This window comes from Labrus mixtus, chromosome 6 (genome assembly GCF_963584025.1).
Source record: "Labrus mixtus chromosome 6, fLabMix1.1, whole genome shotgun sequence".
Taxonomy (NCBI): Eukaryota; Metazoa; Chordata; class Actinopteri; order Labriformes; family Labridae; genus Labrus; species Labrus mixtus.
In genome coordinates, this window is record NC_083617.1 from 14,237,114 (window position 1) to 14,258,993 (window position 21,880).

At 38.5% G+C, this 21,880-nt stretch overlaps 2 protein-coding genes across 6 annotated transcripts in view; both read left to right on the forward strand.

Annotated features, from left to right (window-relative positions):
- Positions 1-7,822, forward strand: part of LOC132975524 (inactive phospholipase D5-like) — a 58,314-nt gene extending 50,492 nt beyond the window's left edge. For both annotated transcript variants that reach the window (XM_061040108.1, XM_061040109.1), the window contains exons 6-10: positions 1,831-2,028; positions 3,273-3,409; positions 3,566-3,731; positions 3,872-3,962; positions 5,201-7,822. In XM_061040108.1, coding sequence (XP_060896091.1) covers positions 1,831-2,028; positions 3,273-3,409; positions 3,566-3,731; positions 3,872-3,962; positions 5,201-5,751 — 1,143 coding nt within the window. In that variant the 3' untranslated portion in view covers positions 5,752-7,822. The remainder of the gene's footprint in view (positions 1-1,830; positions 2,029-3,272; positions 3,410-3,565; positions 3,732-3,871; positions 3,963-5,200) is intronic.
- Positions 7,823-10,348: 2,526 nt separating this feature from the next.
- cfap36 (cilia and flagella associated protein 36) lies at positions 10,349-21,623 on the forward strand. Of its 4 annotated transcripts, none has more exons than XM_061040122.1 (12): positions 10,349-10,706; positions 11,167-11,231; positions 11,452-11,553; positions 14,482-14,596; positions 14,737-14,824; positions 16,877-17,036; positions 17,275-17,358; positions 18,354-18,444; positions 18,753-18,934; positions 19,251-19,412; positions 20,064-20,165; positions 20,617-21,623. In XM_061040122.1, exons 1-12 carry the CDS (start codon positions 10,601-10,603, stop codon positions 20,695-20,697), a joined length of 1,338 nt encoding a protein of 445 aa, XP_060896105.1. In that variant the 5' UTR covers positions 10,349-10,600; the 3' UTR covers positions 20,698-21,623. The 4 variants fall into 4 exon arrangements, with proteins under 4 accessions (XP_060896105.1, XP_060896107.1, XP_060896109.1 ...); XM_061040124.1 differs by having other exon boundaries at positions 11,452-11,484; XM_061040126.1 differs by lacking the exon at positions 20,064-20,165 and having other exon boundaries at positions 20,614-21,623.
- The last annotated feature ends 257 nt before the right edge of the window (positions 21,624-21,880 follow it).

The following is a 21,880-nucleotide window of genomic DNA, read 5'->3' on the forward strand; positions in this document are numbered from 1 at the left end:
CAAGAATTTGGCAGTACAGCCAACCCACCTCACAAACCCAGGCAACATGTAGCCAAGCCATGGCATTGCAGATAATACGGCATGTTTAAGCCTTTGACCAGCCACAAGCACATCTGTGTATACGCATACCTGTTAAACATCATCATAAAATGCCAGACCTGATTATTTTTTAACAAAGAACTGTTCACTTATATGGATTTACATACGGTTTTGAAAGATTAAGAGAAAACATTTTAAATCTTTACTCATAACTCCTGAAAAATAGTAGCAAAGACAAAAGGGCTACAGATTAACTGACACTTTATAAAACTACAGATGTGTGAACATCTTCTTCTAAATGTTGTAGTAACAGGATGGGGGGGTGGGGTGGGGGTCTTTTGTTGGGGCATGCAAGGTGATCTGGCATCCAAAAATAAACAGTGGCCATTCTTTCATCTTCCTCTTCAAAGCTGAGCTACCTGCATGGTTCATTAAAGCGTGGAGCCCTTTGTTATGCAGTTTCATCTATCCTTGGTGCTCACCCAGAGTTTTTACTGGGCCTTGATTTAGGAGGATGAATTACAAGGATCTCAAGGTGGTCACCATAAATCATTCTTGAGGACATATATTCAATGCCTCCTGATATAAACTCGTAACACATTCAAATGTTTTTTTAAATGAATTTTAAAAAAGGCGCACATTAAAGGGATACTTCACCCGTTGAAACATGAATCTGTATTGACATTGGGTCATATATGTAGTAGAAATGTCAAATACATTTTGAAGTTGGTGCCTTCTTGGCCGAGAAAAGGCAGAAAGTGTCTTTTTGGCTCATGTGGATGAAAGACACCAAATCCCAGAATGCATAGCACCGCATGCCACTCCCACTAAAGTCGTCTATTTCAGAATCAGAAATACTTTAGCAGCCAAAACACAAGACCGGCCTGTCGGCAGCAGCCGTCTCGCTATATTATTATTTATTATATTTTTTCACCATTATCAGCTTTCTCCATAGAGCCTGTTAGCATAGCTTTCAAGCAATATGGCGGATGTTAAGTTTTGATTCTGGGAGTGAGTTCCCATCCACTGACTGATCTGTGATAGGTCTGTAGCTTCAACAGGTCTGTAGCTTCCAGTGACGCAAAAATCGTCATTTTGCGTCACTGGAAGCTCCTTTTCAGACTTAGAAATACAAAGATTTCCCATCTCAGGGGAAAATGAGGGCAGGATGCACGACCATTAAAAAATACTACTAGGTTTCTAATTATACAAAGCTTAATGCAAATGGGTGAAGTATCCCTTTAAGTCATTTTATATATTTATTTGTATATTTATTTGTTTATAGAGGGAAGAATAGTATGTGTCAAATTTGACTTCAGTTAACAGGGATCTAAGCTCTATTAGAAATAATTTTCTACTGTACTACTGGGGAGAATACATGTGGTAGTAAAAGAGAGAAAGAAGACAATTTACACAAACACAAGCTGGGAACCTACATTTGAGGAGTTCCTCTTGGAAATGAAAAATCAGCAGAGAGCAAATAAAGAAGATTTAAAACAAAGAGAACAACCACTTTAGTGTCTTCTTATTTCCAGCTGTTGCTTTGGTGATGGGGGATGGTCTGTGATTAGATGACACTTGTGGACAGTTTGGCCTGACATGGGAAAATGCTTTTGTTTGTGTATGAAATAATGAGTAGAAACACATACAGGTTAATATTTCTTCAATAGGAAATCTGATGATTTTTTGAAGAATTTTTTTTTTTTTTTTTGCAATAGTTACAAAGATGTTGCTGTAAACGTTGGTTGTCTCAAGGTATTTTGCTCGTCTAACACAGATTTTGTTCTCCAGAGGAAGGAGCTTGGTGTGTTGGTGTACAACTGCAGCTGTTTGGCTCTGGACCTCCACAAAGTGTTCAGTCTCTACTGGGGGCTCCAGTACAGAGACTTCATCCCCTCCTTCTGGTCTAAGCGTCTCTTTGCCCTCTTCAACAGGGACGAACCACTAGAGCTCACTCTCAACAGCACCAAAGCCCAAGCCTACGTCTCTGTGAGTCACAGTGACAGTATTATTCTTACTTTACAGAATCCGAAAGGAAACACCTGCCAATGATAAGGATTTTGCTTACCTTTCCCTTTTTTTCCCTTTAAGTGTAAATAAAATGTCAGGGTTTATTGAAACTATGACAAGAAACCCCTCATACTTATTTATACTATTACTGTGCAACAGACACTCAATGGCTGACTGTATTGCATTCAGTCAATGGATGCCTGTGACTCAGATCAAAGGTAGTAGGTATCAAAGTGCCACTGGACTTTGTTGCAACAAAAAAACGTGACTATGGTATTGCAAACAAAAATGACTGCTTCATTGTAGGAGGTGAATGGTTCAGAGCATTTTGAGAGCATGCACTATTATCTATGAGAAATACAATCTGTACACACTGAGTGTGAAAACTAGTCTGGCTGTAAAATGTTCTTCTTTTGCTGCTATGATAAGTCGAAATGTCTGCTGTGAAAAATAGTTTGAAATCAGACAGAGATTACAGTATCAGCTTAATTTTGAAACAGATATTCAGGATTAATAAGAAGGGTACATCTAACTTTTAAAAAGATGAACATAAATGCAGACAGAACATTCAAGTGTAGCAGCCATCACCGTCATCATTTCAGTAAATCTTTTATTCCAAAGGTTCCTCAGGACACTGTGTCTTTCAGTGTCCTGAGGAACAACAGCTACAAAAGAAAACAAGACCAGCAGCATAAGATTGGCTTTTTCTATAGTGTTAATATAAATGCCTGAAACTGCTGTTGCAGCGTATAGGTGTCAAAGTGATAATAGCACTCAGCAGAAACTGCCTTTGTTTACACTTTGTGGCATGGCACAGAGTCATGGTGACTGTTAATGAAAAGCAGGATAAAGCACTACTTATACTACGTGTACAGGACCAAAACAGAAAAATGATCTGTCCACTGGGGTCACCAAAATAAACACAAGCAAAAGGTTCCTCCCAGGAGCTCTAAAGCTGAATCTTTAAGGCTTTTGAATGACATCTATTTACAAGACAAGGAAATCAAATTATTCTGGTCACTTAGGCAAACACAAAGATGTGAGAGCTGAGTAAGTTGTTATTTTGATAACTGTGTTAACCATCATGAAGGTGTATATCTGCAATGCTCTGACCATTTGCCCATTTGTGTTTCCTTAGAGAGGTGTAAACTGTCACCAGGACATTTTGCATCCCTTAATAACCCAACACTTTCTAATTGTCATCATTCCTCTTCTGATGACAGAGCTCCCCAGATGTTTTCATCCCAAAAGATCGCAGCAGTGATCTTGAAGCCATTTCCAGGGTCATACAGGAGGCTCACAATTTCATATATATTTCAATCATTGACTACATGCCCCTCCTGAGCAGCAACGCTCACAGGTTAGCACCACCCTAATGAGTTTCTTTCTTTGGAATGTCTTGCTCAGCATTTATCATCAAAAACTTGGATCGGTGGCTTTGGTTCAAGTATTTGAAATCAATGTGCCTGTGTCTATCTGGCTGTGTTCCCACATGTTCGTGCATGTGTGTGCCAAGGTACTGGTCTCGTATCGACAGCCTTATCCGTGAGGCTCTGATCCTGAGGAAGGTCCGGGTTCGTCTGCTGATAAGTTGCTGGGAAAAGACGCATCCACTTACTTTCAACTTCATCTGGTCCCTGAGGAGTTTGTGCATGGAGCAGGCCAACTGTTCACTTGAAGCTGTAAGTACGAGACCACTGTGTACTGTTTCTTACCCATATGCAGATACACTTAATCATTGCTTGTGTGTGTGTGTGTGTGTGTGTGTGTGTGTGTGTGTGTGTGTGTGTGTGTGTGCGTGTGTGCGTGTGCGCATGTGTAGAAGTTCTTCAGCCCCAGGGTACAGAGGGACGGCAGCCTCCAGGGGATAAACCACAACAGGTTTATGGTCACAGAGCGGGCGATTTATTTAGGTGAGCTCATTGAATAGTCTTTATTAATGTGTACTGTGTTTACCTAAAAGAAAAGTTCAGGGTTTTTGGAAGTACCGCTACCTCTTTAGGAGAGTGAGACAAGAAGATCGATAACACTTTTGTGTGCTTGAAGTAGAGAGCAAAAGCCAAGAATAGACTAGCTTATCTGAGCATAAAGTCTGGAAGCAGGGGAGAAGAGGTAGCTTTACTTTCTCAAACAGTCTAATCACAACATCCAGCGTCACAGAAGGTGACGTTTCTTATTTGATTAACTCTTACACAACCAGTCATGTTAGAAGTACCTTTTGTTATGTAAGTAAAGTTTATTTGGTAATGAAACTTTCACAGAGCAAGGTCACAACGTACCAGAAAATATTACAGTAATAATAATAATAATTAAAAAAAACATGAAAAACTACAATTGAACAAAAGATAGCAGCAGTAGTGCTCTTGCAAAATGGTGTAGGGAGAGGAACTTCTTTTTGTGGCACATGTAGACATGGGCACTGGATTAAAATATGTTGTAATCAATGAAGTAGCTTAGCAGGTTCGTATTTTATAAAGATTCCAATTGGTCGACATTTGCTATTAACAACATGTTGGCATGTTAGAAGTTATTAAAGAAGTTAACAAGAAAATAGCAGAAAGGACTAAAAAATTGGTCAAATAAAAAGGAGCTAAAGGCAGGCTATGACAAACTAAAGTGTTTACATCTGTCCCACACACACACACACACACACACACACACACAGCCACACATATACTGACACACAAATAACATTACTGTAGTTTTATGGATTGATCAATCAAGAAACAAGGTAATCATAGTGACCTTTAGAAGTGCTGATACTTCATGAAGCATGGAGAAAGCTAAGCTAGCTGTTTCCAATCGCTTTAAGTTTTTATGCTCAGCTAAGCTAATCACTTCAGTTTCCAGCTGTGTACTTGAAGTACAGATATGAAAGTGGTATCGATCTTCTATTCATCTTTCACTCAAAGAGTGGACAAAGCAATAGTCAGTGATTCCTGTAAAAATTTATCTTTCCAATAAGTTTAAAACAGGGAACTTAGCAGAGCGGAATTATCTTTATTTGTCACATTTCTACGGCTATAACATATATATTATATGGGTTATATTTAAAAATGTGTTATTGTTGGTATGTGCTTTTGTTTTATCTGAAGATAATGTTAACATGTGTTGTGATCACTTTATTTTATATTCCTCTGTGTGCTGATAGGTAACCTTGACTGGGTGGGGAATGAGTTTGCCTTTAATGCAGGAGTCGGCCTGGTGATCAGTCAGCCTGAGGGCGTCGAGGAGAGAAACTCTACGGTGGTGGATCAGCTACGGGCTGCATTTGAGAGGGACTGGTTTTCACGTTACACACGCTCACTGCAGGCCAATAAGATCCCCATCTGCAACAAGCATCAGATCAACAGGCTGATGCCAGTCAAAGCCAGTCACATAGACAATGTGCCAGTGCCTATCAGAACAGGTCACCACGATGATGGACCTGCACCAATGAGAAACAATCACAAAGATGACAGACAGAGGCCGGTTAAAACAAGGCACCATGAGGACAGACTAACCAAAATAAGTAGCCAAGACATGGCCAATGGACTGGTGCCAGTTATTGATACTTACCACGACAGGGGGCGGGGAAAATTGAGTCACCTTGACAACAGACAAGTGCAAAGCAAAGATAATCACCATGACACTCCAATGTTTCCACCCAGTCAGTCAGCTGAGAGCAGTGGCAGCAGAGAAATCTCTAATGAATCTCCGTGACTGTAACAATATGAACGTCGTATGGATTTGGATAACATAGATGGAAGAACTCTGAAGGGAAAGTGAAGACTCCACTTCCTGGCATTTCTGATGGACTTTTTGAGAAGAATACTGACTGATAAGCTCTAATTATAACCTAAAACCTTGCTACTTATTTAACTTTTTTTCTCTCCTTGATGAGTGCTCTCAAGTAAAGGAAAGAGAAGAAATCATATTAATTGACCAGTTATTGTATGAAACTTGAGCTGTTCTGGCAGTCATTATTTATCACCCTTTAAAAGGAGGCAGGTTTCGGGAGGATATGCAGCATGTTTAGCTACACTAGCTACATTTAGATGTAGCAACTGTGACATCACCTATTTGTTCATTGACTAATGTTTGGATAAAAAAGTTCAGCTTGAGTCACTAGGTGTGTTAGCAATGTTAGCAATGAGTAAGAATTGAGATGCTAATGTTATACAGCTAAAAACTGGTCTTTAAACACAATTTACTTTCCACAAAAATGAAAGATGACTCCTCAGAGGATATTTTAGTATAACTAAAAGAAAAGAATACAAGAATAACCTTCCTGCATAATTGTGGATCACTTCCTGAACCTTAAACCAATTAGAAACCCTTCACTAATCAAATATCTTGTGTTTCTTTTAAATTATAATCAATGAAAAACATTTTTTGACCTTCATTGGCACTGGAGAAAAACAAGTGAAGAACACACTGAGACTGTTGTTACTTAAAACATTCAATTGAAAGTACATTCCTGCTTGTACCTTTTGCCTTTAACAGTTTTAAGACCTGGTAATTGTCCTTATCTTACCCATTACTTTTAAAAGAAAGCGAACACCAAACAAGAAGTTTTCTGGTCAATATGGTAGCATCTTGTCAGTCAAAGTTACCATACCATTAAATCATGTCCTGCTTGTCAGTACTTTAGGGAAATGAATCAGGTGAGAGGGAGAGACATTTTTTGACAAGCTTAAATGCAATCTCATATTTTTGCAACCTTTGGAATCGCCCCCATGTGGCCATTACTGGGCATTTCGCTTGAAGGCGCTTCCATATTGGCTCCACTTTTCGCAACCGGAGGCAATGTCCACTTCTGCATTCTACATACATAGATACAGTCTTTCACATAATGGGCAAAAAAATAGTGGTTTTAAACTTTATATTTTTGAATCAACACTGATAACTTCACCACTGATTACTTCAGATGTTCATTTCAGACAAAACCAACGTAAAATCTTAAGTTTAGTACACCAGGTCAAATTATATTTCATAAAAACATACAACCTCATATTCAAGGGGCTCATATTCTAGGATTGTAACACAGGTTTCACTAAATGCTTATTGATTGCTTTTATGCTAATAACACACTAAATGATGAGCATTGACTTGTCCTGTAATAAATAAGCAACCCCATTCCTCATTTTTGTGTGCCAACCACACAGTTTAGGAGTGGCGGCTCCACATATATTGATTAAGTCCTCCTATTTTGTCTAATATCAATACCTCAAAGATTTAAACGCTGTACAGATAGTGGTTACATAATCCTTGCCATGATGCATCATACATCTCAACACGGATGGTTGTATATTTTATTTTACGGAGGACATAATTGGATTAGTTGATGCCACTATTGTGCTCTGTTTATTACATAACACTTGTGTACTATGGCCTGGATTTTGAATTAGTCACCATTTACAAACGACAGCTTTCATTAGTTTAAGTCAAATGCAGAGATTTTTCCCTTGAGGAAAATGAGCTATTGATCCAAATTGAACAAATACTAAAGGAGCATTTAGAAGAAGGGACCAGAGGGTCTTTGCTGTCAGACAAATCAATACAATGAATTTTTAACAGAGCTTGACAGTTGCAATTGCTGCAGTTTAACCTCAAGGACATGCTGGTCTCTGTAGCCATGAGTGTGACTGAATACATTACCTACACCTTGTACAGCTAAAAAAAATATTTAGGTGTCAGCAAAGAATAACTCATATACCCTTGTCTGAAAGCTTGATCTGACTTTAGTTTGTATTTTTGAATGATTGCATGACAGTTAAAGACCTTTACCGATGTTTGCTGCCTGTGCAACTTTTTTTAACAATGCTTGCCGGTTTATACAAGCGAAGCAATTTTTTCTTACTCCTGAAGCCATTAATCAAGGAAACAGGAGGACACTACCAGAGAGACTAACATAGTGATGTCTTCATAAACAACATGTGTGGTGTAATGAAAGCTGCACAGTTTTAGTCAGTGTTTTACCTGAAGTCACACTGCAGGAAAGTAGCACGTTATCATGGTAAAAGGTTATATCCCATGATGCTTTGATGGATATCACAAGTATTTTAAATACTGTATATGTTCTTATTGTGCAATATGTCAAGTTTAAACCATGACACAGACTAAGGTTTGTCATACATGTTCCTTGTATATGTGCAGGTTTTACGCATGTAGCTGAACCATTTAACAAACAGTTGTTGGTCAAAAACAGCCCACTTGACATGGTATTTGTTAGGATGGAGATATTCTGCCATCTAGAGGACAAGGCAGGGAGAATATTTTGTCTCCTTTTATCTATAGCTGTATGGCATGCCTTTTCCGCAAAATCAGCCTTGAACATTAATACATGTTGGTTGAACCATGTTTATACACCTGTCATACACATGTATAATAAATGGCATCAAAATGACAATGTAACAAATTCCCTGCTCAAGTTGGGATGACTATTTATTGGTTATCAGAACATTACTGTGTATTTTTTAGTATAAGATGTATGTAATAATAACTGAATATCAAACTTGCTGCTGTCAGTGTGCCATTCAGCTTTAAACAGACTCATGAAGCAAAAATCAACATTTCATTCCTGTGTTTGCCACACAGAGCTGTAGAACTTGACCAATGACCACATACTTCCTTGTAAAGTTTGTGTATCTGACAGCTCTTCTTGAGTCACATCTGTTATCAATCGCTGCTATTATCAATGATTGTCTTACTGAGAGTGGGAACATGAGCATTTTTTTTTACTGAATACCTTGTGAAAGGTAAAAATATGTTGTTGTTTTTTTTTTTTACTTAAAGACTGAATGAGATGAACACTATAATATGCTCATTGTAACAGCTTTTCAATGTCACCTTAATATTGTTACATTTTTCGGCATGACCGCTGCTTGCATGCCTTGCCTTTATGAACTGTGCACAGTAGAGCCTTTTTAGAGAATATAATAAAAATGAAATCTTATATACCTTTAAAGATTATTTAAATCGTATGAACCTTTAAAAATACTAGAAAGAATGTATATTTATTGAATCCTCTTGTCCATGCACATTACTGAATTATCTGATTGACAAGTTTTTACTCTTAATAAAAAAATATGTACTCTTAGCTTTGTGCGTGTGTCAGTGTTTCTGTTAAAGAACAATTGGCTGGGGCGGTGGATAGCCAAGCGGTTGAGTTGTGCATCCCATGTGCAGATGCTGTAGTCCTCGTGGATTCAAATCCACTGTCGACCCATTCCTGAGTGTCATCCACATCTCTCTCCTCCCACCATTTCCTGTCTCTACAGCTCTCCTATCCAATAAAGGCAAGATCCAGAAATATTATTTTAAAAAGATTGTTGACTTTTGTTTCGTTTCCTGATTACAAAGGCTGTTAATTCAATCATATTATCTTCCCTCAGAAGTTAATCATGAGCAATATTAAGATTAAGAGATACTTTATTGATCCCCACAAGGGGAAATTTCTGTTTTTACACTCTGTTAATCATGCAACACACACATAGGCCGAAATACACACACATGCACAAACAGGATCCTATGGACATGCACTAATGGAGAGATGTCAGAGTGACGGAGCTGCACACAGCAGGCGCTCTTGAGCTGATGGTGGGGAGGGGGTTTTGTGCCTTGCTCAAGGACATCTGGCACCTCTCCAGCTACCAGACCGACTTCCATATTTGGTCTGCACCAGGACTTGAACCAGCGACCCTCCTGTTCCCAACCCAAGTCCCTACAGACTGAGCTACTGCCGCCCACTAACTCTGGCTGTCAGTCTTTAATGTTAGGTTTAATTGCTTAACTACATTATACTCTTTTTTTTTTAAATTCTGAGATATTGCCTGATAAAATAAGCATTATAAAAGTGTCACTTTGGGCTATGTGACATTTTTTTTACAAAGCCCGCTTTTTTAAAGCAGGTTTGATTGAGGATTGACTTGACTAAAGTGGGAAAAAATAACAGCAGATTTATTCATAACAAAATTCATCATTATTAGGCCTGCATAACATTTCCAAAGCAGTAGGCCTACTGACCAGAGGAGCCTATATGTTTGGAGTGGAGTAGGCCTATTGGAAGCCCAGTATCTCATTTGGGGCCTACTTGCTCCAGCAATCTACAATGTGAGTCTGATTGTGTAATAATTATGTTGCATGGAAGCTGCAGCTAAAGCATCCAGATTAATCAAAAGATAGGTGTTGGTATAAAATACTGAAACTGTGAGATAGAGCGGCAGAGATTCCTGTACCTACCTACCTACACTGCTACCTGGGCTCGAGTTCCAACAGCAGCGGACTGACGTAACTGTTTCCTTGGCAACCGATTAGGCGTCACCACTGGGCTCTGCAAATTCATGAGTGCGCTTTTTTTACGGAGACTGTCCCGTTCTGTTAGGAGGGAGAACACAGCCCACAGTAAAGCGCTATGGGGACCAGTTTATTGAAAGGAAATTAAACCAGATGTGTTTTTCCATCTGTCTGACTTGGTGTAATACTGGAGCTGGACGTGCCGACCTGAAGAACATCGCTGTGTTGTCGGAGCTGTTGTCGCTAACACTGCCGAGCAGCAGCAGCAGCCAACATGGCTGAGGATGACAGCGAGTGGGTTATTGAGAGCATCGTTGGCTACCTTGGCAGTCCGGAATGGGTCATTCCTGTCACGGACTTTATGGAAAACAAATGCACAGGTAATACACGATGTCGACCATGTTCAGCCATGGACTTAGAGCTGCACTGTACTGCACTGTGAGCGATGTGGCTAAGCTAAGTGTAAAAGGCCAACGTGTGACTGCGCTGTTTTGGTTGACCTAGATATACTAACAATGTAACATTTTACAAAATGATAACCCTGCAAGTTACTTTTTTGCAGTGTATCCGAATTTCTGAACATTTGCCTCGCATTAAGGCTCAAAAGAAAACAGTTTACGACCAAGTTAGCAGGTCATAGCATTGTGGAGTTCATGCAAGAAAGTTTGCTTAATTAACTAAAAAGTAACATTATCTACTCTGTATTTGAATTGATCGCTACACAATACCATTGGTAATGTTAATGTAGGTAAATACAGAAAATAATATCTGCAGTGGCCACTGTTTGTATGCTGTATTACTAACATGTAGGTGTTATTGATTTCTTCTTTTTTTTTTTAGTTTTTGATGATGAAGATGAAAATAAGTTGTCCTACACCGAAATCCACGTGCAGTATAAGAAACTGGTGAGTGAAAGTGTTGGTCCTTATGTGTCAAACACATGATAAAAGATGTATTTTAAGCAGTCAATAAATCAAATGAATTTGCAAAATATATATATATTTTTTATCTATGTCATAAGTCTGCAAATGATTGGATGGTTCACCTCAGCGGTGAAAGGTTGTTGGATTCTTTATATTGCTGACTCAGTAAACATATCTGATGTAAGCTGCTTTGCTTTTGTAGGTGGAGAAGCTGTTGGATAATTACATGCAAGAGGTAGGCATCAACGAGCATCAGTTTCTGGATGCATGCACCTCTCCTTTTGCCAAGTCCAAAACACTGCAGGTACGTTAAGCTCCCTGTTGGCACAACACTGTCAGTCTTGAACTTAACCTGAATAGAGAATCAGGGCTAGGATTTGCTTACATAACTGCAGCTCTGCACCTTTCTAATGGTTGACAAGGATAGAAATGTATCTTCATGTAAGGCTTACTAGTGATTTTCAGGTGAAATCTTTCAATGAAAATATAGTTTGTACAATCACATTTGTCTTTCAAGCCCACCCTATAGATATGTGGTCTATCCAGACAGTCTACTGAATTTATATTACACTTAGCAGAGTATCATGCTCCACCATACATTTGTCTACACAAGTGCAAGCAGCCAGATTTTCATCTGTATTTTCTTCAACCTGGATATTTCAGAACACTTTGTCCTATCAACATATATTTGCTGAGTTAGATCTATATAGGTGATTATCTAAAACCGCTTAGTTTAAGGACAAGACTGAAATACATATTTCAGTGCTTCCATATTTTCTAAAAATGTTCAGACTTCACTTGTCTCCTTATAGCTGTAAATGGTTTGACTGTGACATCAATCTCTTATGTGTGAAGGTATGCTGCTAATTCGCTTACAATAATGAAAATTAAGTCAGTAATTAAATGGCAGGGAAGAAGAAAAGCCTTTAACCCTATACATACAGTACATAGTTGTTGTGGTGGTAATAAACTGCCAAACTAAGAAAGTGATGAGAATCTTAAAAAGTTGAAAACTAAACTTTATGTTTGGAAGGTCATTTGTAAACAGGTGCAATTGGTGCCATGAGACCTATAATCTTGTTTGAGAGTGCATGTTCATGCTATTTCATAGCTAGTTTAGGCAAGGAATACACATTAAAGTGTTTGGGGGATTCTGGTGCTTTTGGTGCTTCTGGTACAGCTAAACTAAAAACACATATCTGTAAAATGAAATTAAAGGGGATACAAACTTTGTTTTATGTGTGTGATGTGGTTCTATTTTAGTTTTCTAAGTTGTAAGATGTTAGAGGAAAAAAAACTTGTAAGAAAGCATGAGGTTATAAACCTGGATTTCAAAGTTAAATCTTGTGAGTAGTTACAGTTTAATATGTTACAGCCTATAAATAGATTTTCCTTGGCACTGATCAGTAGGTGTGGCATTGGTAGCAAAGTAGATGCGGATTTTGGAAGTCATCATGCTTCACAAGGAACTTTGATCTCATCAATTACCAAATATAGTAGGAGTTAGTTAAAGCCACTTGACACCCAAATCTCCAGCAGCCTGTTTTTGTTGTGAGAACAGAGAAAGTTATTTTCTAGAGGTTTCTGCAAACACAAGAGAAAGGAAGCTGAGCATTAAGGAGCGTCATCCCTAAGAAGCTGATGACACGGTTGTTGTGAGAACAGAAAACATGTATTAAAGGTTTGTCACAAAGATTTTCCTAGCATTAGCCTAGATGTTTGACAAACCTTTGAATACAGACAGGAAACTAATATAAAAGGTTAAGCCTAAGTGCTACCCTGTTTACAAACATATCCCATAGCTTATTATGGCTATTGGTCTTTTTTTCTCTTCCTTTTCCTCTATAATCCAAGAGGTCCCACATGGCTCTGTACTGGGGCCAGATCTATTCTACATAAATACTCTCCATCCATAAATATTATTAGAATTATGACATATCTATCGTGTCACTTCTTGTGAATCTCCCTTTAAAATATATATTGAGTCCTTAAAGCATCTTCTGGGTCTTTTCAAGTACATTAAAGAATAACAAGTAACTTTTTTCATCTATTAAAGGTCCCATATTATTTAGTGTGTTTTCCATGTGTCCTGTGCATGTTTAGGCACATCTATGTGCAAAAATTCAAAGTCTGCGGAAACGTGGCTTCTCCTACCTCCTCCTGTTAGCTGTAGCATTAGCCGCATGTAACGCTCGGTTCTAGCCCCCCTCGATAAAAATTGGTCATTGCGGCGTCATTGTCAGTGTGAGATCACTGATCTAAGCCCATTGGCTCGTTGTGGCAAGCCCTGCAGCTCATGTTGAAATTTCCGAGACGCATGCTGAGCGACTGACCAATAACGACGGAGCGGATCGGCAGACCAATCAGAGCAGACTTGGCCCACGTGGGGTCTAACAGTGGGGGCTCAACAGAGCATAGCTGACGGACTCAGAGCGTAGAGGGAGCAAGGAGGAGCAGTACATGAAAACAGACACTTTTTTCGGACTTTAGCTATTGTGAACATACAAAAGTAGGTACATAGATTAAATATACAAACCCCAAAAAGGGCATAATATGGGCTCTTTAATGCCCTGAAGTCAACTCTAATTTAAGCTAGGGCAACTCAATTCTGTAATGTAATCACATGCAAAAAAATGTTTAATCTTTAATTCTGAGCTTGAGATACTTAAAGTAAATAAACGCTTCTAAAAAAGTCACATTGGTCTTTTCATGATATAGGAAAAGTGAATTAAGCCATCTTTACATCAAACCTGGAATACAGTGGTTCTTTGGTTTGGCCAAAAAATGCTGCTGCTGCTGCTGCAAGGATGTTGACTGATTCTGAAAAGTTGGCATGTCCATATTTTTATCTTGTTGATTGATGTTGCTTTAGGTATGTTTCCCTTTGTGCTTTGTTTTTATGGTACTTTTCTGTGGTCTTTTGAAATTTCTAGAGAATTCGTCTCTAGAAATATACTTTTATATTTAAGTTTTAAGTTGATTTCTGATACTGAAGCAACATTAAACAGATTGGAAATATTTTATTAAATTCTTTGATTATTCTCTGGACCTTGGTTAGTTTTTAGAGTAAGGTTTAGCCGAAAAGACACTTTTAATAGCATACAATTTTACAATACTGGTACAAACTGATGAGAAGTTCCAGATGGATTTCTCCACTTTGCTCCATCACCATTCATTCATAATCATGTATTATATAACGTGATTTTTCATAGTCTTACTTTTTGTTTTTTAGTCTGTGTTTCAGCCAGTTCTTGCTACAGACGACTTCCAAATGTTTCGCTCTCTGATGGTCCAGAAGAACATGGAGCTCCAGCTTCAAGCCCTCAGGGTCATTAAAGAAAGGAATGGTATGCACACACATGTATACATATATATATAGATATATATATATATATATATATATATGTAAGTAAACACACATGCACTTACAACACTTCTGATATCATTTCAAGTCTAGTAACATGCCTTTGTGTTTTTGTTTGCATAGGCGCCCTCCCAGAGTGTTTGACTGATGGTGTTGACGTGATGACAGAGCTTCAGGAGCAAGAGATGAAAATCCTACAGGAGGTTCTCAAGTAAGTCCCATGATTTCTCTCTCCATTCTTCTCTCTCTCTCTCTAGCAATTTTTCAGCATTTTGTCATTCGTGTATAGTCTTTTTGACTTTTTGAAAATCAGCTGTGTTTGATGGCAGTCATTTACAATGTTTACCTCATATGTATGCCTTTTTTAAATATTCCAATCCTCAACTGTTTATAAAGCTGGGAAACATAATTTAATAATACTTATACTCACCAGCCCGCCCACCAATGGAATAGATTTTCTCTTTATGATAAAGAGACATAACATATCATAATTAAATAACTTTGATACGGAAACATTTTATACATTCCTTAAGTCAGTAGATATGTATTCATTTATTTATTTTTAGTATTAAAGTAATTAAGACTTGAAATGATCAGATCTGAGATGATTCCTTATTGTGCTGTTCTGATGTTTCCAAATTGTCTTTATGTCCACATTGGCCATGTGTCCAGCTTGCCTGACGCTCCTACCCCTGCTACCTAATGAGATTTTGCTGGCAGCCTGGCCAAGTAGAACACACTGAGTCTAATGGGACCACAGTTAAGCTCCTTAGGATTCAGCTAATTTAGGATGGAGGGATTGACACTAAACAAGCAACTGAGGAAAAAAAGTATTTTATCCCCTTTGTCTTACCAGGGTACGCTGGCTGTTAATCAGCACTGTACTCCCCTTCATTTCCTACCTTAAAGATATACTGTAAGTACAAGGTTTCTCTATGCAATGCAAATTATTATCTCTGCAAATTATTCCCATATAATGACATCATACCTTAAAATCTTTGAGTTTCAAAGCTGATTTTAATTCTAAACTGACATGACTTAGTCATGTCTGAGTTTTTTTTTTGCAAACTTACTCAGCTTGAAGTGGATCATTTATTGGATTAAATATTGAAAAAATAACACGTTTTTTTTTTTTAAGCAATCAATAAATCAAATGAATTTGCAAAATATATATATATTTTTTATCTATGTCATAAGTCTGCAAATGATTGGATGGTTTACCTCAGCAGTGAAAGGTTGTTGGATACATTAGCCATAAATGAGTCAGTGGTCATTCATGTGTTCGTGGGGAAATTACTTAGGCATTTTTTGCTTGGATATTTTCAAAATGTTACTGATTTCAAGCACAGGTACTCAGCTGTCTTCGGTTGAATGTCTTTTGATGCCTTGTGGTTCGAACGATTTTGGATCAAAACATTAATAGTAAGTAATGGGTTGAGGCTTTGTGAACAGAACATGTACTGCTGTGTTTATAAAGATGTCAGTCAGTCAACAGCTTGAATGGAAGGTATTCATACAGTCATTCTTAATGTAATGTTATGGATTACATTTCGTGGCAAACAACCAAAAAAACATGAGTCAATGAACATCATCCAAATGAATACACAACTTCTGACTGATACTTTAGCATGACTCCTCTCTTCTGCAGTATCCTTCAGTTAGTCACATGTGAGTAACGGTCATAAACTCGTCACTGCAGTGCTGAGAGTAAAGTTCAAGCTTTTGTTTATGTTGATTTTTTGGCATAATTTTATTTGGATGCTCAGTTCAATCACTCGATCTGCAATGATGAGTTGTTGAATATGTTCATTAGACCATCTTTTAGTCGCTCTGTCACATGATCCCTCTCCATTTAGATACCAACTTATGAATGCTTTGTGGAAATTTAATTCAATGCAATTTAAGTTGTTGAATAAATCATATTAAATGATCTGTGTGTGGCGCCCTGGTGATCCCTGTGATCAAGCAAGGCCACAGCATGGTTAAAGGCTAACTAGACAATGGAATCTGCTTTACTGTAGATTAACTTTTATTACAGCCAGGCTACTAATAATACTCTGGAACGGCCTAAGTGGGCTCCTGAATGCTAAAGAACATGACTTGTTAAGACAGCCTGTTTCATGCTTTCAGGAATCAGAGATGATACTTTCACTGGTGCTCATCTATGCAAAGTGAAAACAAATCCTTTTCATTAACTCCGACAATAAACCCTGAATCAAATCATACAGTGACGCTGTCTTTCCTCTGCTTCTACTCTACTCAGGAAATCCAAAGAGGAGTACGATGAGGAAATGTCCAGGAGGCTGCAATTAGAAGAAGAGGTTGGTTCCACCTCCAGCAGCTGCTCTGATAAGCCAATGGTAGAAAGCAAAGAAGCCCTTAATGCAACATCTGCTCCCAGCCAACAGATCAACACTGCCAAGGTAAGGCATCATGAGATCACAGGCTCTGGGAGCCAAATTAGACTTCTGGAAATCCATGGAACCTCATGGGAGACATGTGAGGCTTTTGTGCAAGCAACAAGGTTGATATCTGTAAAAATCTGCAGGTGCTGCACTTTGGTGGGGTTTTATCTACCATGATTTTTTTATCAACTCAGAGTTTTTGTGTGTCCATTTAGACCTCATTTCTATAACACTGTGCTATTTATTTCATGCAAAGGCCAAAACCAAGGAGAATGTTGACAGAAGCAGCAGTAATGGTCACCACGTCCCAATAGTGAACGGACACACTGAATCAAATCTGGTAATTGAACCTGTCATGTAGCAAGATTTGAACCAGTGACAGACAGTTACTGCCCACTCTAAGGATGCATTAATACTCATCATTTTACTGAGGGAAAGGTAGGTAAAATAAAAATTGATTGATTGATTGATAATTGTAGGACTGAATATACAAGAACTGGGTACAGAATAAAGTCTTTTATGGCAAGGGAAAGAGGTTTTCTCTGATACTAAATGTTCTGTATGGCACTTTAGAATTGGCATCATAACCATAACAAAGGTATCAGTGCAATCTTAGAGGGGAAAGTATTTTGTCACTTCATAAACTGAATAGTGAGTTGGTCATGTAGCCGCTTTGTAGCTCAAAGTCTCAGTAATTAGGCTGCTTGTGTGGTATCAATAGAATACAAATATGATCTGACTGCAGGGTGACAGGTAAGTGTTTGTTTTTTGTTGCAATTTACATTGATCAAAAATCTGATGTGAAATATTGTCTTAAGATATTCAGAGGAAACAAACTCACACAGACTGATTCACCAGAAAGGACCTTCTTGGACCAGTTTATACGCAAGCAGTTTCTGGTTACAGTGCATTAAGACTTATTTGACTTTTTTAAGGACTTTGTAGAAAAACATAAGAGAGGGCTGAGGGAAGACAGTCAGAGATCAAAGGGGTTTCTGGCACATGAAGAAATCTTTATGGGGATATTATACATTTTTCTAAAAAAAAAGAAAAAATCCTTCGATAATATTTAGCACCAACTTTAGCCCATAAGGTGTCATGCAACGTGGAACACGGTTTACGACTGAGTTTCCCCAAAGTTGTAATATGCCTGCTGAATCAGGTATAGATGTGGAAGGACTGAAACATTTTTTTTTAAAGTATCCTGTAATTTTCTACATAATTGTAAAATTAAATTTGTAGCGTTAGCTGGTTGCAAAATTTGGCTCAATTTTATGCAGTGTTTTTCAGCATGTTTATATGTATTGTACTCATGCCGGGGGTTCCTCCTTCCAGGTGAATGGCAAACCTTTGAAAAAAGATGAAGGCAGGACAGCTAATCCTGATGGTGCATCTAAGAGCAGCTGTACATCCAAACCTAAACCAGGTAAACCAGAAGAGCTATAAACTCTAAACTCTTCTTCATTATGCCTCATTAAAACTCAACACATTAATTTGGTTTACTGGCTCTATTTGAACCTGAGAGAACCTTACATTTATTCACATAATTAAAAAAAAAATTAATAACCTTTGAAGAAAAATGTGGGGTGACAGGAGATGTATTGTATTTTTCTATTTTTAAATTAGCTGTCACTCAAATCACATTTCCATGTAATTTCTTTTTTTTTTTACAACAAACTACCCTGAGGTAGCTGTGAGTAACCATACAGACATGAATGTGTGTTTTGAATGCAGATTGTGGCAGTAATGGTGTCGAGTCCAGAGTCCTCCCAGCAGTGAGAGCTTCAGTGAAGTCCTCCGAACCCCAAGTCAGCCTTGGTCCTGAATCCAAGCAGCAGAGCAGCAGCAGCCAGACTGCAGCTGAGGTGTGGCTGGAGGAGGCACACAGGGAGGCTGGCTTCTCTAAGCCATATACTGTGAGTCTGTGAGCCTGCTACAAACAGTGCATACAGTCTGTGAGCTGGGTTGTGTTGTGATTTAAAGTGCTTAGGTTTTATCTAGTTGGTTTGGTGAGAAAGAAATGCCAGAGCCAACCAAATTGTTTGTCCTACATTTTTTATATTAATAAACATAGAATCTATTCAGCAGGTCATGTCATCTTCCCCTTATTAACATTTTTATTGTAGTGTTTTGTTAATCGGCAGGTAATCTAATTCCATCATGACCAAAATTCAAGTGTACCTAATGCTTGCTTGTGAGCAGTTAGAGTAAGACCTGTCCTCTTCTCTGCAGGAGTTAACAGCATCTCAGCAGGAGCAGCTCCAGCAGAGGGCGACATATCTCCGTCAGCAGCGAGACAAGCTGCATGCACTAAAGAAAGAGCAGCAGAAAAGCAAGCAGGCGACCACACCAGAGGAGTCACCCGCCACCACAATGACCACCACGACCACACCGGTAACTACAGCCTTCTCCTGTCTTTCTTATACAGCCCTTCACAAAGAGGTCACACATCAGGATTGATCACCTGATTGTTGAGGACAGTTTGTCCCAAGAACATGTAAATAAAAATGAATTCATCTGGTTGACATGCCTGATAATGTTTTTTTAATATTTGTTCATGACTATAGTGTACTTGATTTTCTTTGTACTAGACAAATTAACAATTCAGTATTTTCTCATGTTTCTGTCCTCACCTGACACTCTGCCAGGTTGGTCCAGCCTCTCAGTCTTTTTGTCTGCCACTCATGAAATGAATATAAAACATGTTCCATAAACCTGTAAGCACTCAAGTCTGTGGTTGCAGACGGTAGAAATGTTGATTTAAATAACCCTTGCCATGTGCTTATGTGGTTCCCTGTATCAGACCATTATAGTTATTAATGGAAGCAACAGTAAATACAGATCATCTTGAATTACACTAACGTAGAGTTTTCAAACCTTTTCATTCTAGTCATTTCACCTTTTTATTCCTTTACTGCTTTCTTAATTTCCTTAAACCCACATTTCCCTCATGGTTTTCCTTTCTACCATCCATCTGACTTATTTGTTGGCTTTTTGTTTTTCATTTCCCCTCTGTGCCGTTTCTAACATGCTGTGACCTATAAGGAGGCAGTGGGGCAGTCACAGAGGAACGGGGCCTGTACCCCTCCTGCTCCTCTTCCTCCTCCTCCAGCACAACACTCTACAGCTAACTCCTCCAAACAGAAGGTGATCCATCAGCTGCTCGTGCCTGATGTGAACACATGTACTCATTTGTGCGGCGTGTGTTGCCTACGTTTTGCTGTGTAGTGTTTTTTGCGCTTTGGCTCTACCTAACCCACAAAAATGTACCTGAAGTCTTTGTCCTGGAAAGAGAGAAAAGTTGTTGGCTGCATTGAGATATATCAGTAGTTTTTCCAAGGCTGGATAAATATTGGATCATTTGATACAGCTTTGGAAACACTGATAGTTCGAAGTAGGCAGAGTCGTAATTCCCAAATTAGCTGCTTTTGCTTAGTGTTCTCATATATGTACAAAGTATTTATACATGTGCTTTGTTAGTTCTAGTACCATTTCCCAGTGCTTTTCGCTACCTCTACATTTCATCCTAACACAATGATGGTGTTTGTTATGTTTGGTTGTTTACCCTCCTACCCGCTCTGTTCTCTTTACGCAGGAGATAACTGCCGAGGAGAGGAAGAAGCTGCAGAAGAGAAAACATCTGGCTGACAAGCTGAAAGAGGAAGTGATCAAGAAATAACTTCCCTCTCCAACTGCAATATTCCCATTTCTTTTCAGTCTACTTTCAATCAAACATAAGGCTTCCTTTACGCAGCCTCCAGTTAATTCACTTTACAGACACAGTTTTTCCAAAGAAATATAAATAGTAAGAGGTCTTCCTCCATCAGCGTTCATTTTCGTTGCTGACAACAGAGGTACAAGGTGCACCTTCTTTTATAATTGTAATTTTTATAATGTACCAGTTGAGTATGCGTCAGGCAGCGCTCGAGATAATTTATATTGTCAGACCTTTAAGACAGTCGCATATGTTTGACTGAGCAAGATAAGAAAATACAAGGCAAACTGAAAAGCACAAGGACAAGTCAGGCGACAAGCTGACAATGTTGAATGCCCCCCCAAAAAATGGAGTACAAGTGTGTTCACAACATGTTAAGTTATTGCTAAACATCTAACAATTCAGTGCTTCACTATTCATAGATAAGTATATGTTAATTATGCAACACAACACTGGTCAGTAATTGTGTAAAAGCACGACTGATAACCCATTTGTCTGCTCACTATAGTGAAAAATACTATTTATAGCAGTGACCGAGGGAGGATTTTGGAAACATCTGAGCTACAGTCAAAAGTTTATACAGATTTACTATTAGGCACAGCTGGCCTGGCTTTGTATCAGTGAGATATGGGTTAATGCCCTGAGAGTAATATGTCACAGTGAAGTAATGTTAGCTAACACAAGTCTTGTTTACATTAGCTTTGCCTGCAGGCTGAGTCAGCTGGTACACCATAAAACTGATAACAAGATAGCAGAGACCACTGTGAAGGCTGAAGAGATGATCACTGTCATGTATTGATAAAGGGGCCAAGAGAACAGTGTGTCGCTTTCTACAAGGAACGCAGTATTTCATGTACAATGTTTAATAAAATCACATTTTATAGAAACGACCCCAGACTCTGTGTGTATAAAAACTTCAACGCTACATGTCAGTACAAAGTCGTGTCAGAATTATTTTCTGATTAAATCAGAAAAAACAGGGTTTATTACCTTGTGTACTAATTGTATAAAGAACACTTGATAGGACAAAATACTGTGCATGTGTCATGTCCCGTTAAAACGCTGTTAATTCCTTGTTTTTACAGATCACAGGAGGAACTATTTAACGCAAAGACAGCATCCGACAATTCACACTAATGGTCTTCAG

Coding starts and splice junctions, on each gene's coding strand:
- cfap36 (XM_061040122.1), top strand. CDS start 10,601: ATGGCTGAGGATGACAGCGAGTGGGTTATTGAGAGCATCGTTGGCTAC. Junction 11,232..11,451: donor ACGTGCAGTATAAGAAACTG/GTGAGTGAAAGT, acceptor TTGCTTTTGTAG/GTGGAGAAGCTGTTGGATAA. Junction 18,445..18,752: donor TACATCCAAACCTAAACCAG/GTAAACCAGAAG, acceptor TTTTGAATGCAG/ATTGTGGCAGTAATGGTGTC.